The sequence below is a fragment of the Tursiops truncatus genome, chromosome 2 (genome assembly GCF_011762595.2).
Source record: "Tursiops truncatus isolate mTurTru1 chromosome 2, mTurTru1.mat.Y, whole genome shotgun sequence".
Classification (NCBI taxonomy): domain Eukaryota; kingdom Metazoa; phylum Chordata; class Mammalia; order Artiodactyla; family Delphinidae; genus Tursiops; species Tursiops truncatus.
In genome coordinates this window covers 81,773,966-81,786,548 of record NC_047035.1, presented here as the reverse complement: position 1 = coordinate 81,786,548, position 12,583 = coordinate 81,773,966, and the positions used below count along the sequence as shown (strand labels likewise).

The 12,583-nt window shown below is 42.9% G+C and overlaps 1 protein-coding gene across 13 annotated transcripts in view; it reads left to right on the top strand.

Moving 5' to 3' along the window:
• Positions 1-12,583, top strand: part of RASGRP1 (RAS guanyl releasing protein 1) — a 1,027,205-nt gene that overhangs the window by 941,558 nt on the left and 73,064 nt on the right. For all 13 annotated transcript variants that reach the window (XM_073800719.1, XM_073800720.1, XM_073800725.1 and 10 more), the window contains one exon: positions 2,823-3,007. In XM_073800719.1, the coding sequence (XP_073656820.1) occupies positions 2,932-3,007 (76 nt within the window). In that variant the 5' untranslated portion in view covers positions 2,823-2,931. The remainder of the gene's footprint in view (positions 1-2,822; positions 3,008-12,583) is intronic.

Sequence of the window (12,583 nt, the reverse complement as noted above, 5' to 3'; positions counted from 1 at the left end):
CATTCTTTCTGCTTGTATTGTACCAGTCCCTCCTAGTTCTGATAAAAAGCATCTACCTCTGAGAATCACCTCCTGCACCAAAGTAGTTTCCCCTACAGGTGACACTAGGAAACATTGCCAGAATTAGAGCCAGGGCAGTTTTTGGAGTCCTGAATTGTTGATGCTACCAACTGAGGGAGAAAATGGAATTTTTCCTGGACTGGCCAGATGAGAGACAGAGGTAGACACCCACATCCCGGCCCCAGTGGGAAGAGCTGTGTGTGGAGACAGCCTCCAGTTGCCGTGGCCTCTTCTCTTGGGGCTAAGGAGAAGTAATATGGAAGGCCTAAGAGAAAAAGAGGCTTCTAACAAGAAGGACTTTGTTTTCATCTTTCCCAAGTCTGCCTTGGGTAGAGGTCTTAATGGTGAAGAGGCAGCAGCTAAGGCCAAAAGCTGACTTATCCCAACACTGCACAACAAGTGCCAGGTTTAGAGAGACATCACTGCTTCTGCGGAGGGAAGGGAGCATGGCATGGACACAGGAGGCTTGGCTTCTGCCTGGCTCTGCACTGGTGCCCAGTCACATTGCCCTTCCGAGCCCAGACCCCCACATGTATGGGTGAAGGGCTTGGAGAATGACCATGGAGGGGCCATCCAGCTCTGGGGTCTGAGGACTTTGGGGGACCTGAAAAAGAAGTAGGACCCAAGATTCAGCCTTTATGTTATCAGCTATGCTTTTGGAGGTTTTTACTTTTGTCTTAAGTTGAATTGAACCTTTCAGTTCCTCTTGCTAATTCTGATGTAGTGAAAGGTGCATAGTCCCAGGCACAGTAAATATTTATTAAACCAAACCAGAGAGGTGCCAAGTACAAATCCCAGATCAAGCACATATGAGTTCTACAACCTTGTCTATGTCATTCAGCCTCTTTTAGACTCAGTTTCAGCATCGTGAAATGGAGATAACATCTTTCTGGGCTGTAAGCTTTGAAGACCATGTAAATCCCCAGCCCAGAGCCTGCCCTATCAAAGGTACTCAATTCAGAGTGGCCATTATTTTCTTTCATTTTCAGATGCTGATCTGATCTTGGGGCTATCACAGGGCCTGGGTAAAAATCAGTAATGACCAGAAACTTGATCAAGTCCTGTAACACCAACCTGATCTTTCAGAAATCACTGCCTTGGGTTAGCAGATTCCCAAGCGCCAGTTTCTGATTGGATTTCACTGAGCCCATCCTAGGTTGGAACAGGTGGCAGCAGCCAATGCCAGACCAACATTCTGGAGCTCCTTTGAAAGGGAACTCGAAGGTCAGTGTGTTCCCTTCACGAGTCTGGCTTTGTACTGAGTGGTCCCACTGTCTTTTTAACAGGGTGGTTTCCCAAAATCCATGTGTGCCCCAGCATTTTATTTTGATCTGAGTACTTCTTCAGTCCCTTCTGGGTGAGGTTACATCTTATCAAGAAGCTTTCCTCAACACTCCACCTAGAACTGGTTTTCCCTCCTCTGAGAACATCACACTTTTTGCCCTTGACACTCACAGGACAGTTATTTAAGATTTATAGAGTTATCTTTTCTTGGTCTGGTTCTGATTCTCCAACTAGATTTTTGTATTAAGGAACTTCCAGATCACCTTCATACTACAACAACTAACACATAATGAGTATGTTTTACAGTTTGCAAAGTACTTTCACAGACCATCTCACTGGTCCTCTCTGGCCTATCACACATGTGTTGCTCATAGGCTAAGTACTTATTGATTAATTAATGCCATCATGTGTTTATCAAATATATAGTGGTTAGTTAAAGTTATGGATCTCCGATATATTTCTTTTCTTCATCTCCTCTTTGGTAATAAACATGAAATAGCCAAAGCCACAGTAAGGAGAGGAGAATATACTCAAAGGAGTTATCAGCAACAACACGTATCACTAGTAAACCTTCAAAGATGATAGATATGTCTCTGTATGTTATGTTTATTTTTTTAATGGAAGGAAAAATAAAATGCTTAATTAACCTACTGATATCATTTTGCAAACAACTTGACTTATACTGTTGAGGTCATGACCAAAGATAAAGCTAAGTGAAAGTGGAGGAAGGTGACCTCTTGGGCTCTAAAGCCACTTCCAGATTCAGACTTGTCTTTTTGTATTCACTTCTGGAATAAAGCTCTCATAATCAGTAAGGACTTGATAGAATAATGTTTAATGATAAAAATGACTCAGAATGATTATCAGTAATGAAAAACAGAATCTTAGAACCAACCGAGATTTGTGAAAAAGGGCTAGATTAACATCTAAACACCACCGCCATAACCCTCACCCCCTGCACGCGGGTCCTCGGTCTTTGCCTTCTCCCCCAAAATCCTTAAAGATGTTTCTGAGGCCACCTGACTTTCTACAGTAACTCTGATGTTGCTCAAGACGAATGAATTTAGCTGAAGATGAGACCAAACTTAAATAATTCTTAAGACCCAAGTCAGTGGTCTCAGGGCTAAAATAAAAATGTATTGCTAGGAGCTAAAAACTGCCAAGAATAGTCTTGCGTCTGCCTCTTCCTTTCAGGAGCTGGAGAAAGCAGGCCAAAGCAATCCTAACCCCAGGCTGAGGAGCCCTGTTTGCAACCTGAAGTCTCACCTTGCTATTAGTGTGAGAGATGTCTCTTTAACAGCCAACCAGTCCGTTTGGTGCCCTTACCAAGTGGGAGGGGTATGTCTTATCAGCCCAACTCCCGGGATTAATTGTCGTATCTCTACTCCTTTCCTCTTCAATCTGCCTGCAGAGCGCAGAGCTGTCAGTGTGGTCGTCCTCTGGCTGCTCTACTCTCCCTGCCTTTTCTCTTTCCCCAGGAAACCTTCTCATGGCTGCAGAGCAGCCCCTAAAGCAAGACTAGAGGGGAAGCCCTCCAGCAGCCCCCTCGCCTCCCATCCCAGCCTGGCCCAGATCACCCAGTTCCGAATGATGGTGTCTCTGGGACATTTAGCCAAAGGAGCCAGCCTGGACGATCTCATCGACAGCTGTGTTCAATCTTTCGGTGAGTTGGCGAACTGCCCACATGCATAAAAATCGCTCTCTTACTTTGTTCTTCCTTAAAAAGTGCGTTATAGAATAGCAACCTAGATTGCATTTGGGGTTTAAAAATAGCTCTTGAGCCTTTGAAATGTTGGAGACTGTGCAGTGCCTATGGCACATGACTATGTGGGTGTAATAGGTCGTGATGAGAAGCGCGATTTAAAGCAAGAAAAGTTACTGAGGAGAGTTTGCATTTCCAATTTTCTCACGATGGAGGTTTTTCTTGTGATGAAAAATATGATAAAATGCAGTGGTACATCTGGTGCTTTTCTGTCCTTGTGTTCTTGGGGCACACGAAGACTAGGTTACGTGAGCAAACGCTGTTATCAAATAGAAATTCGAAAGCCTTTGGATCATTTGGAAAATAAAGTCTTAATAATTCCCCTCACAATCTTGAGGGTGGTTGTGGAGCAATAGGAAAGGACCAGGCAAAGCCAGATGTCTGTGCCTGAAAGGTACTGGCAAATGAGCAGTGTGATTGAGGATTGAGGATCTATAAAATGAGCAGACAGACACATGGGCAGGGAGTTATCTAGGCGTGCACTCTGTCATCACCCGTACTCACAGTGAGGGATGAGCAACTTAGCACAGCTGACAAGCAATTATCAACAAAGATGCCCTTTTTTTTTAAAATTTTGTAGGCACTGTCTTTCTTTTGATTGTTATATGTGAAGTAGTGATTGAAAAGTACTAAGTGTTTGTTCCCGTTCCCAAAAAGAAATGATGGAAGATTCATAGAGTTTCGATATCACCGGTCCCCCTCCTTGCCCCTTTAGAAACCCCTCCATCTCCCACCGGAAGCAGATGAGCATGTGTGTCTCAGCACAGAAGCACCACCAGCCGGCCCTGCCCTGGTGCCTCCCAGGGAGTATAGGGGAGGCTTGGTCAGATCCCAGGTAGCACAACATGCCGGGCTGTTAGAGCTCAGAGCTAGGGATTATTCATTGGCTGGACCTGTTTAGTGCTCAGTCAAACCTTATTTGTAGAATTCAGAAAAAACTGACATTTTGGAGATTCTCATTTAGTACAATTTAGCAAAACATTGAATAGTTTTTGGGGGGATATATGTATATGTATAGCTGATTCACTTTGTTATACAGCAGAAGGTAACACACCACTGTAAAACAATTATACTCCAATAAAGATGTTAAAAAAAAAAGAATAGTTTTCGTGATTCCACCATTTGGTTTAAAGCAGCGGTTCTCAAATGTTCTGCGAAATCACACAGAGGTTTTTTGTAAAACAGATTGCTGGGCCCCACCCGCAGGCTGGCCGCTCTAGCAGGTCTGGGGTAGGGCCCGAGAATTTACATTTCTGTCATTTTCCCGGGTGATGCTGCTGCAGCTGCTCCGAGAACCTCACTTTGAGAATCACTGCTTTCTTGTTTATTATCGATTTTTTTTAACTTGGAAAAGAGGGAGTATTTTTACTAGTTTAGCATTAAATTTTAATTAAATTTCTATTTAGTTACACTTTAGTCTTTCAGCTGGGATGAATTTGGGAGCAGAATGAATGGTTTTCTATTTCAAAATAATCTCTGTGGAAAATATCCATGCAAGGAGATAAGCTAGAAGATGGGGGGATGGGTGGAAGCATGGCTGTAACGAGCCATTATTCATTATGCACTTTACTTTCACCTGGTTCCCGACTTGATAAGCTGCAAAGTTCCTCATACAGTCGTGATAGTCTTATTTACTGGTCTTTAGCAGGGCACTGTGACTATTTCATGAATAAGCATTCTTATTCTCTTTCCATTTCACTGTTGAGAAAACAAGGTCCAACAATAGTTTTATCATGCCATCTTTCTTCCTCCCCTGCCAGTCATTTAGCTGCCCACTCAGTTCAAGGCTGTTGCCCTAACCTTCAAATCATCATGACCTCAACCTGAAAAATACATGACCGATTCTGAGGTCCTGCGAAATAAAAAATGACCAAGCCTGACCCACTCCCCTCAGTGAATCCTAGCAGGGCTAAAGATACTGTTTCCTGAATTATGTTGAACTGAAAAGTACCTTAAAATCCCAAAGCTATTTTTAAAAAAAAGCCATTGAGTCTAACAGTCTTTTATCCATTATCATGAAGTCTCAGTAGCCCCTAATTAAGCCCCTAATTGCATCTGACACTTGGCTGGGCATTGCATGAGAGAATTACAGTGACCGAACCTCTATTCCATTATTCAAGCTTAGAATACCTGAGGAATGCACCGTTCGGGGAAAGAAAAAATGTACCAAAGCCAGGGCAATGTTAAGGTAAGGTGTGCAGGAAGAATAAATTCTTTAAACCATGTAGACTCTGAGCGAGTTCACACCAAAGGTGAGGGCGTAGACTAGGGAGAGCAGCCGCGGTCTGTTCAAACCCCTCTCGTGCAGGGCGTGGGAATGCTGCCAGAAGGCAGCAAGGAGCCATCAGAGGCAAGGGTTTGCACCTGAGGTCCTGCAGGGTTTCCTGCCACAGAATTTACATGAAAGAGGCAAAAAAGAAAAGACACCCTATGTCTGGAGGGAATGGGAGATGACCCTTTTGTCTGCGAATTGTCTGCGAATCAGTGGACGTGTCTAGTGGGGCAGGGGTGTGGAGCTAGAGCTGGGGGCCGGGGAGCCAAAGCTGGATCGTGACAGGCAGCTATCCACGGTAGGACATTGCTTGTGCTTCTGGAGGTTTCCTCAGACGTGATCCGAGAACAGTAACGCGAGGCTGATGCTTCTCTTGAAACTTACCTTACTGGTTATTTTCTCTGGTTCGTAAAGAAGAGTTTTTGCTTTAGAGTAAAACAATCGAGCTTAGTTTTTTGCTCATGAGTTTAGAAGTCTTCTCATTTGAATACCCATGGAAAGCGAGGGAAATAGCACTACCAAAGTGTGGGGAAAGTTTTTTTTATCAGGGGGAGTGGTGCGGGGGGGGGTCATCTCTCCCTTCAGACTCAGGTTTCAGCCACTCCTCCCAACAACTTGAAAAAAAAAAAGGGAGGAAATAAAACCTCTTTTGAACACAGACTGACTAATTAGTCCATCTACTTTTTACTACTGTCTCAACCTCACCTTGATGCAGATGCCTTGAAGAGGTTTGAACTGGCTACAGCTGTGCTGACCAGTATGGCAGCCACTACCCACCTGTGGCTATTTATGTAGACATTTTGCTTAATTAAAATTAAATCAAATGTAAAATTTAGTTCCTAAGCTTCACCAGCCATAGTTCAAGTGCTCAATAGCCACAAGTGGTACCTGCTGCTGGACAGAGTAAGTAGAAAATACTCCCTTCTTTGCAGAAAGTCCATGGGATAGCACTGGCCTGGGTAGATGGTTGACCGGAAGGGCAAAAGCAGTGTGGGATTTGCATTTTTCTAGCAGCTCCAGCTAATAGTCTGACTGCTGTCTAAGGCATCCTGGGCATTTGGCAGTCTTTACCGATGGCTCTCTCTTTAGTATTATTAACCATTCATTTCAGAGGAAGGACTTATTACAAGGCTGTTAGGCATGGGTGGCCAGCACGTATAAATTAAGGCCTGTAGCAAGCCTCCCGACGCCACATACAAGGTTACAGATCTCTGATTAGAAATTCAGAGCCTTGAGTCATAGTGTGTTGCTTTCACCATGAAACAACCCACTCGCACCTTCTGTTTTAATCAGAGGTCATGCTTTACATTGTCACCATATCATTGCTCATTAATCCACTCTTCCACTGAGCATAATGAGGCAAATCATCACAACACGGGTACGTTGATGTCAAATGTGTGTGAATCACACCATCTGTTTCAGAGGTAGGAAAGACCTATGAGATCATCCGGGCTTTTTATAACGTGTTCACTTTGTAAGAGGGCTGCCAGCTTCGAGGCCCGAATGGAAGGCTTCAGATGTCCCAATTCTGGCCCCCTCTGAATGCAAGACAACTTCTGACAGCCTCAGAAAGTAAACTGCAGACATGTCCCAGCAAGGGACCCTCAGCACGCAGCTCTCCTGCTCCCAGGTCGAGTGTGGGAAGAAACTCCACATCTTTGTCTTACCCGACAGCGAGAAAGGAAACGCAGCTTAGCTAGTGTCTTATTTACGGTGTGTTGTTTATTTCTTCCTTGGAGGGCTATATGTATCCATTTTCTTTGAAACTCAAAACAACTCTGAAATAGGGCAGGTATTAGTGTCTCTATGGACAGAGGAGACGATAAGTGGAGCCTGTGAGAACTGAAACAACTTGCCTCATGCCCCCAGCCCCCCAGCCCAGTCTAAAGAGAAAACACACTCCCAGAAGCCTCTGGAAAGCTGAGCTGGGCCATGCTGAGGTCCTTCTCCTAGGGCAAGCTCCCTTCACTCGGGGGGACCTGCATGCCCCACAGGACAAGTCTGCACTCTGTGCCCACAGTCTGCAGGCCTGGTGTCTCCCAGATTAGAAATTAAACTCCATTCAATGTAGGAAACATTTATTGGCCTCCATCTGTATACCAGATATCTGCTTGGAATTCTCAAACAGATTCTGAATTAATTTAAATTAGTGTGTGCATTGTATCTCCCAAACGAAAGAAACCTCCAGACTAATAGGTATATTTCCCGTACCACTAATAGATGTATTTCCTGCAGTTGGATGTTAAAAGCATTGTACAGACCTCAGCTTATTAAGGGTAAAACACTACATCTATTTTTAAAGTTAGATCCAAAAAAGGCAAACACACACTCGTTGGGACTGTTGTTCCCTCCGTGGCAGAGGGAAGATTCAGTGTTCCTCACCCCTCTGCAACTTAGTCTGTGCACCAAAGCCGAGTGCCCAGAGGCAACAAAAGCACAAGACCAGGCGCCAAGGGCCATGATGTTGAGGGTGGTCGGACCCAGGAACCAGCAACTCCAAGGAACAAAGCCAAGTGTAGGGACAGGAAAGCTGGCCATTGTGAAGACAGGCTCTTTGGGAAGAAGACCACAGCTGTCCCAGCAGCCTCCTCAGTGGCATCTCCCATCTCTGGGAGTCACGGTTGCAAGATATCATATGTATAGGATGGTCCTTTGGGCACCCACGTCCTGAGGCTCCTGGGCATCAGAGCAGCTCGCGGGCATGGCTGTTCTTAGCCCTCTGGAGTGAATTCGTATTCTCTGATTGGGATGCTGTATATTGGCAAGGAGCCTCCTTGCTGCATCTGTGATAGGCTGGCATGTCTGCCCTCTCCAGGTGTGAGGTACAGTGACTAGAGGGAATTTCCCATCTCCTCCTTTCTTAGGCCTGGCGGGCTGGGCCTTTACCTGAATTGGCCCCATTCATCTTCACAACAACTCTGTGAGGTGGATATTATTTTGCTCTTTTAATTAACAGGTAATTGAAGCTCAGGAATGTTAGTAACCTGTGGAAAGTGGCCAAACTCATTAGTGGGAGAACCGCTGAGATCTGAACTCTGACACTCCTGTTCTCTCCACTCTACAAGAGGTTTTCCAGCTTCAGCATGAATAGTCATCATTGTGGGGTGTGTTCAACTTTCAGGTTCCTGAGGGTCAACTCCAGAGCTTTTCATTCAGTCGTGGTTTTGAAGGAGGTGACCCCACAAACTGATTTTGAGAAATACCATCCTATAGCACACTTGCTTCTTGGACATCCCAGAGCATTTTCTCAGGCTTTCTAGGGAAACACGGAAAACTTAAAGAATACAAATCCTTTGAAAAACGATAGAGCAAATAGGTTTTCAACTATATGAACTAGACAATCACGAGGCGAAGCCAGTGTCCTGGCCATCTCTAAAGCAATCAGTCCAGATCTAACTAGAGAGAGGCCTGCCTTTGAGCAGGTTTGCAACTCTGGTCCCACTGCTGTCAGATTTTCCTGTATTTTTTTTTTTTTTTTTTTTTTTTTGCGGTACGCGGGCCTCTCACTGTTGTGGCCTCTCCCATTGTGTAGCACAGGCTCTGGACGCGCAGACTCAGCGGCCATGGCTCACGGGCCCAGCTGCTCCGCGGCATGTGGGATCTTCCCAGACCGGGGCACGAACCCGTGTCCCCTGCATCGACAGGCGGACTCTCAACCACTGCGCCACCAGGGAAGCCCAGATTTTCCTGTATTTCTATCCCTTTTCAAATGCAGGAACTCTTTTGAAAACTTCCCGCCTGTCAGTCTTTGGGCCGTGGAAATAAACGGAAAGTGGTGGTCTATTATTACTATGATTCGGTTCCTTGCACTCAAAGGCAGCATTCCCCATGCGCATTTCCACCTTTAAGCCACACTCAGACCCGTTTCGTGTGATGCTGGGGGCCTGGCTCCCTAGTGTATGCCAGTTCCCCGTGGGTCAGAGACCCAGAAGTAGTGGCTTAGCTGAGGGAACTGGAGACGTGCTCCTCTGAGCACTTCTTCAAAAGTGCTGCTTTTGCAGCAGACTTTTTAAGGCCCTATATTGACATGACGGTTGTTAAGTCCGTGATGGAAACACATTAGGAAATAACGTGAAAGCAAAAATGGTGTGTTCACTTGTTGGCTGTGGTTGGCAGTGAGACCACCAGGGAAGGTTATCTGAAGTGCAGACCCACCCCTGGCCCACCTCCTGTTGGTAGGACCTGCCTGCTTCTGCCTGGAGCTGTGACAGCTGCTGGACTTGGTGCCTTGGTCTGCAGGTAGTTTGGGCTACCAGCTAGTTGGGGTTGTCCTAGAGTGGTTATGAGGAAGACAGCAGGGAAAGAGCGAGAGAAGAAGCAGGGTCAGCTACGCACGTCCTACGCAGATGCACAGGGCACCACACTTGACGGGATGCTGTCACAATCTTGAAAGTCTTACTCTGTGAGAGCAGGTTGTTACGTTATCAGGAGTTTAGCAGGCCAATTGCTAAATACAGGCATCAATAAAAATTAAATTATATAAACTTACAGTTATATTAAAAATAAAAATAAGCCCTCAAAACTCATCATTTCCTAGTGTATTACCACATTTTACTGTCATCCATCTTCTTGAGATGGCCACTGTGTCTGTATGGTACAGATGCTATATAGTGATATGCTATACACGTATAGCACATACGTATCATACATATACACATAGTGGTGTGGAGATAGCTGCGTCTCTTCCCAGCTCCGTGGTCCGTGAAAGTCACGCCAGGAGCTTGACGTTCCCTGTGTTGGGAGTATTTATTCCAGGGAAAGGGGCAAACGCTACCAATCGGGTTTGTCTCGACCCCACCCCTGGAGAGGCCATCGTTAAGCTTTTACCAGCGCCTTCCCCCAGCTACAGAGGATGCTTACACGGCAAAGGGCAAAGGCGGGAAGCTGAAAACTGGAAATTTTACTTTGTGTTACCTGTTTAGGGGAAAGTGTTATTTGCCATTGTTTTGCTACTTTCATCTAATTATCTTATAAACAACTCTCCATGTGTTCTTCAAAGAAAAGGAACCATATCTCTTACCGATAAGGAGTCACATGTCAGTGAATTTGAGAAATTTTTTTGAAGTGTCAGATCTGTGGTCACAAGAGGGGAAGGGGGCTGGGGGGGTGGGTGAAAGGGGTGAAGAGGGCCAATTGTATGGTGACAGATGGTAAGTAGACTTTTGGGGGTGATCACTGTGTAGTGTATATACAAATATTGAATTATAGTGTTGTACACCTGAAACTTATGTAACAGTAAAAAGAAAAAAAATGTCACAGTGGAAATTTAAGACTGAGAGATTCTCATTTTGGAGTCGAAGTTATTCTGTGTTTTTGTTTTTTTTAATTTACCTCCTCTAAAAATTCTCCCTGATGAAACTTTCCCTTATTTCTGATCAACTAAACCTCAGTTTTGTGACTTCTGTTCTTCATAAATGCTAACATTATACGCTGTCTCTCTTCGTTTCTGATTCCATCTGTTTAATCGTTTGCCTTCATTTCTCTCTATCTGGTAACAGGCACTATTGATACATAAAACCAAGCTTTTGTTGAGTGTGTTTTCATAAGTTTGTTTGCTAACTATGTTTCTAACTTTGTGAGCTGTCCATATCTTTGCCTATTTATCACTTGTTTAATGTTTTTATTATTAGAGGTTATGAAAGCTTTTTATGGTTAAAAAAAAAAAGCCTGTTAACTCTTTGATTGGCATTTGCTACAGGCATTTTTTTTTCCTCACTCTCGTTTCAGTTTTTATGTTGTTTTGGGGACATTAATGAAATATTACATTTTTATGTAGTTAAATTTTTCATGTTTCCTTTATCTTTTCCTTTATTAACTCTGAACTTGAAAAAAGAATCCCTATTCCAAAGACTTTGTGACTATTCCATCGTCATTTTAATAAAAGTTTTATTAAATCTATTGTATGATATAATTCCATATTCCACTATTGTGGATGATCAGAAAAACTTTGTCAACAGTTTTTGCTGAAAAAAAAAAAAAAAGAAGCCTTCAGTCTTGTTTTTGAGGTTGTCATTGGCTTAAACGCAGAGCACTTGGACTGTCACTTTGTAACTCAGAGCCTCAATTTCCCCTCACTGTCAGACTCCTGAAATGATTTCTGAGACTGAAAATGTCTGGGAGAAGGCGTAATGGGGTCTCAATCATGATGTTGACTGTGAACTTGTAAGTCCTTTGGGAATTTGTCTTTTTTTAAAGCAAGTACTTTTGATTATTAGAAGAGCCAGTATCCTTAGGGTGAAGACTTAAAAGACCAACCAAATTTAAACAGATTTTTTTCCCTAAATTATTAGTATAGACTGAATCTATATTGTACTTACATAGACTTTTTTATTGTGGTAAAATGTACATAACATAAAATATACCACGTACGTAGACGTTGAAATTTTTTCTAGTAATAGTTACCTTTTGAGTATTTACTATGAACAGCACAGTGTTTATATTAATATTTTTATATACATATTCTCATTTAATTCCCACTACTTTATAAGTTCTTGTATTTACAAAGATCTAACTATAACTCAGCTCACATACTTACTTTTTTTCCAGTTTTTTTTTGAGACATAATTGACATACATCACTGTATAAGTTTAAGGTGTACAGCATAATGGTTTGATTGACATATTATGAAATGATTACCACAGGAAGGTCAGCTAACATCCATCTTCTCATATTTGTATTTACAAAGATCTAATTGTAACTCAGCTCTCCTGTCTTACTTTTTAAATTTTAATAACTTTTTTAAAACATCTTTATTGGAGTATAATTGCTAACATTTTAATAACTTTTTAAATTATTTATGTTCACTATAGAAAGCTTATAAAATACAGACTAGCAAAAAGAAGAAAATTGCATTCATCCATTCTACCACCAAAAGCAAGATAAGCACTGTCGACACAGTTGGGTATACTAGATTCTCTTCTATGCGTGTTTAGGTACTGCAGTCATATTAACTTTTTTATGGTAGATTGACTACAATTACCTCTTTGCTTTTCCTAATTCACATTTTAAACAATTATGATCTTAAAATCAGTATTAGCATTTATAAAGAGGTGTGCTGGCACACGAAGTTGCTATTCCATCCTAAAATTGATTTTAAAAAATAATTCTGGCCTCATCTCTTCACATATGAGGCATAAAAGTGAAGGTTGCTTGGCAACTAAAATGATTCTAATGAGGACTTAAAAACATTACAAGAAAAGAAAAGT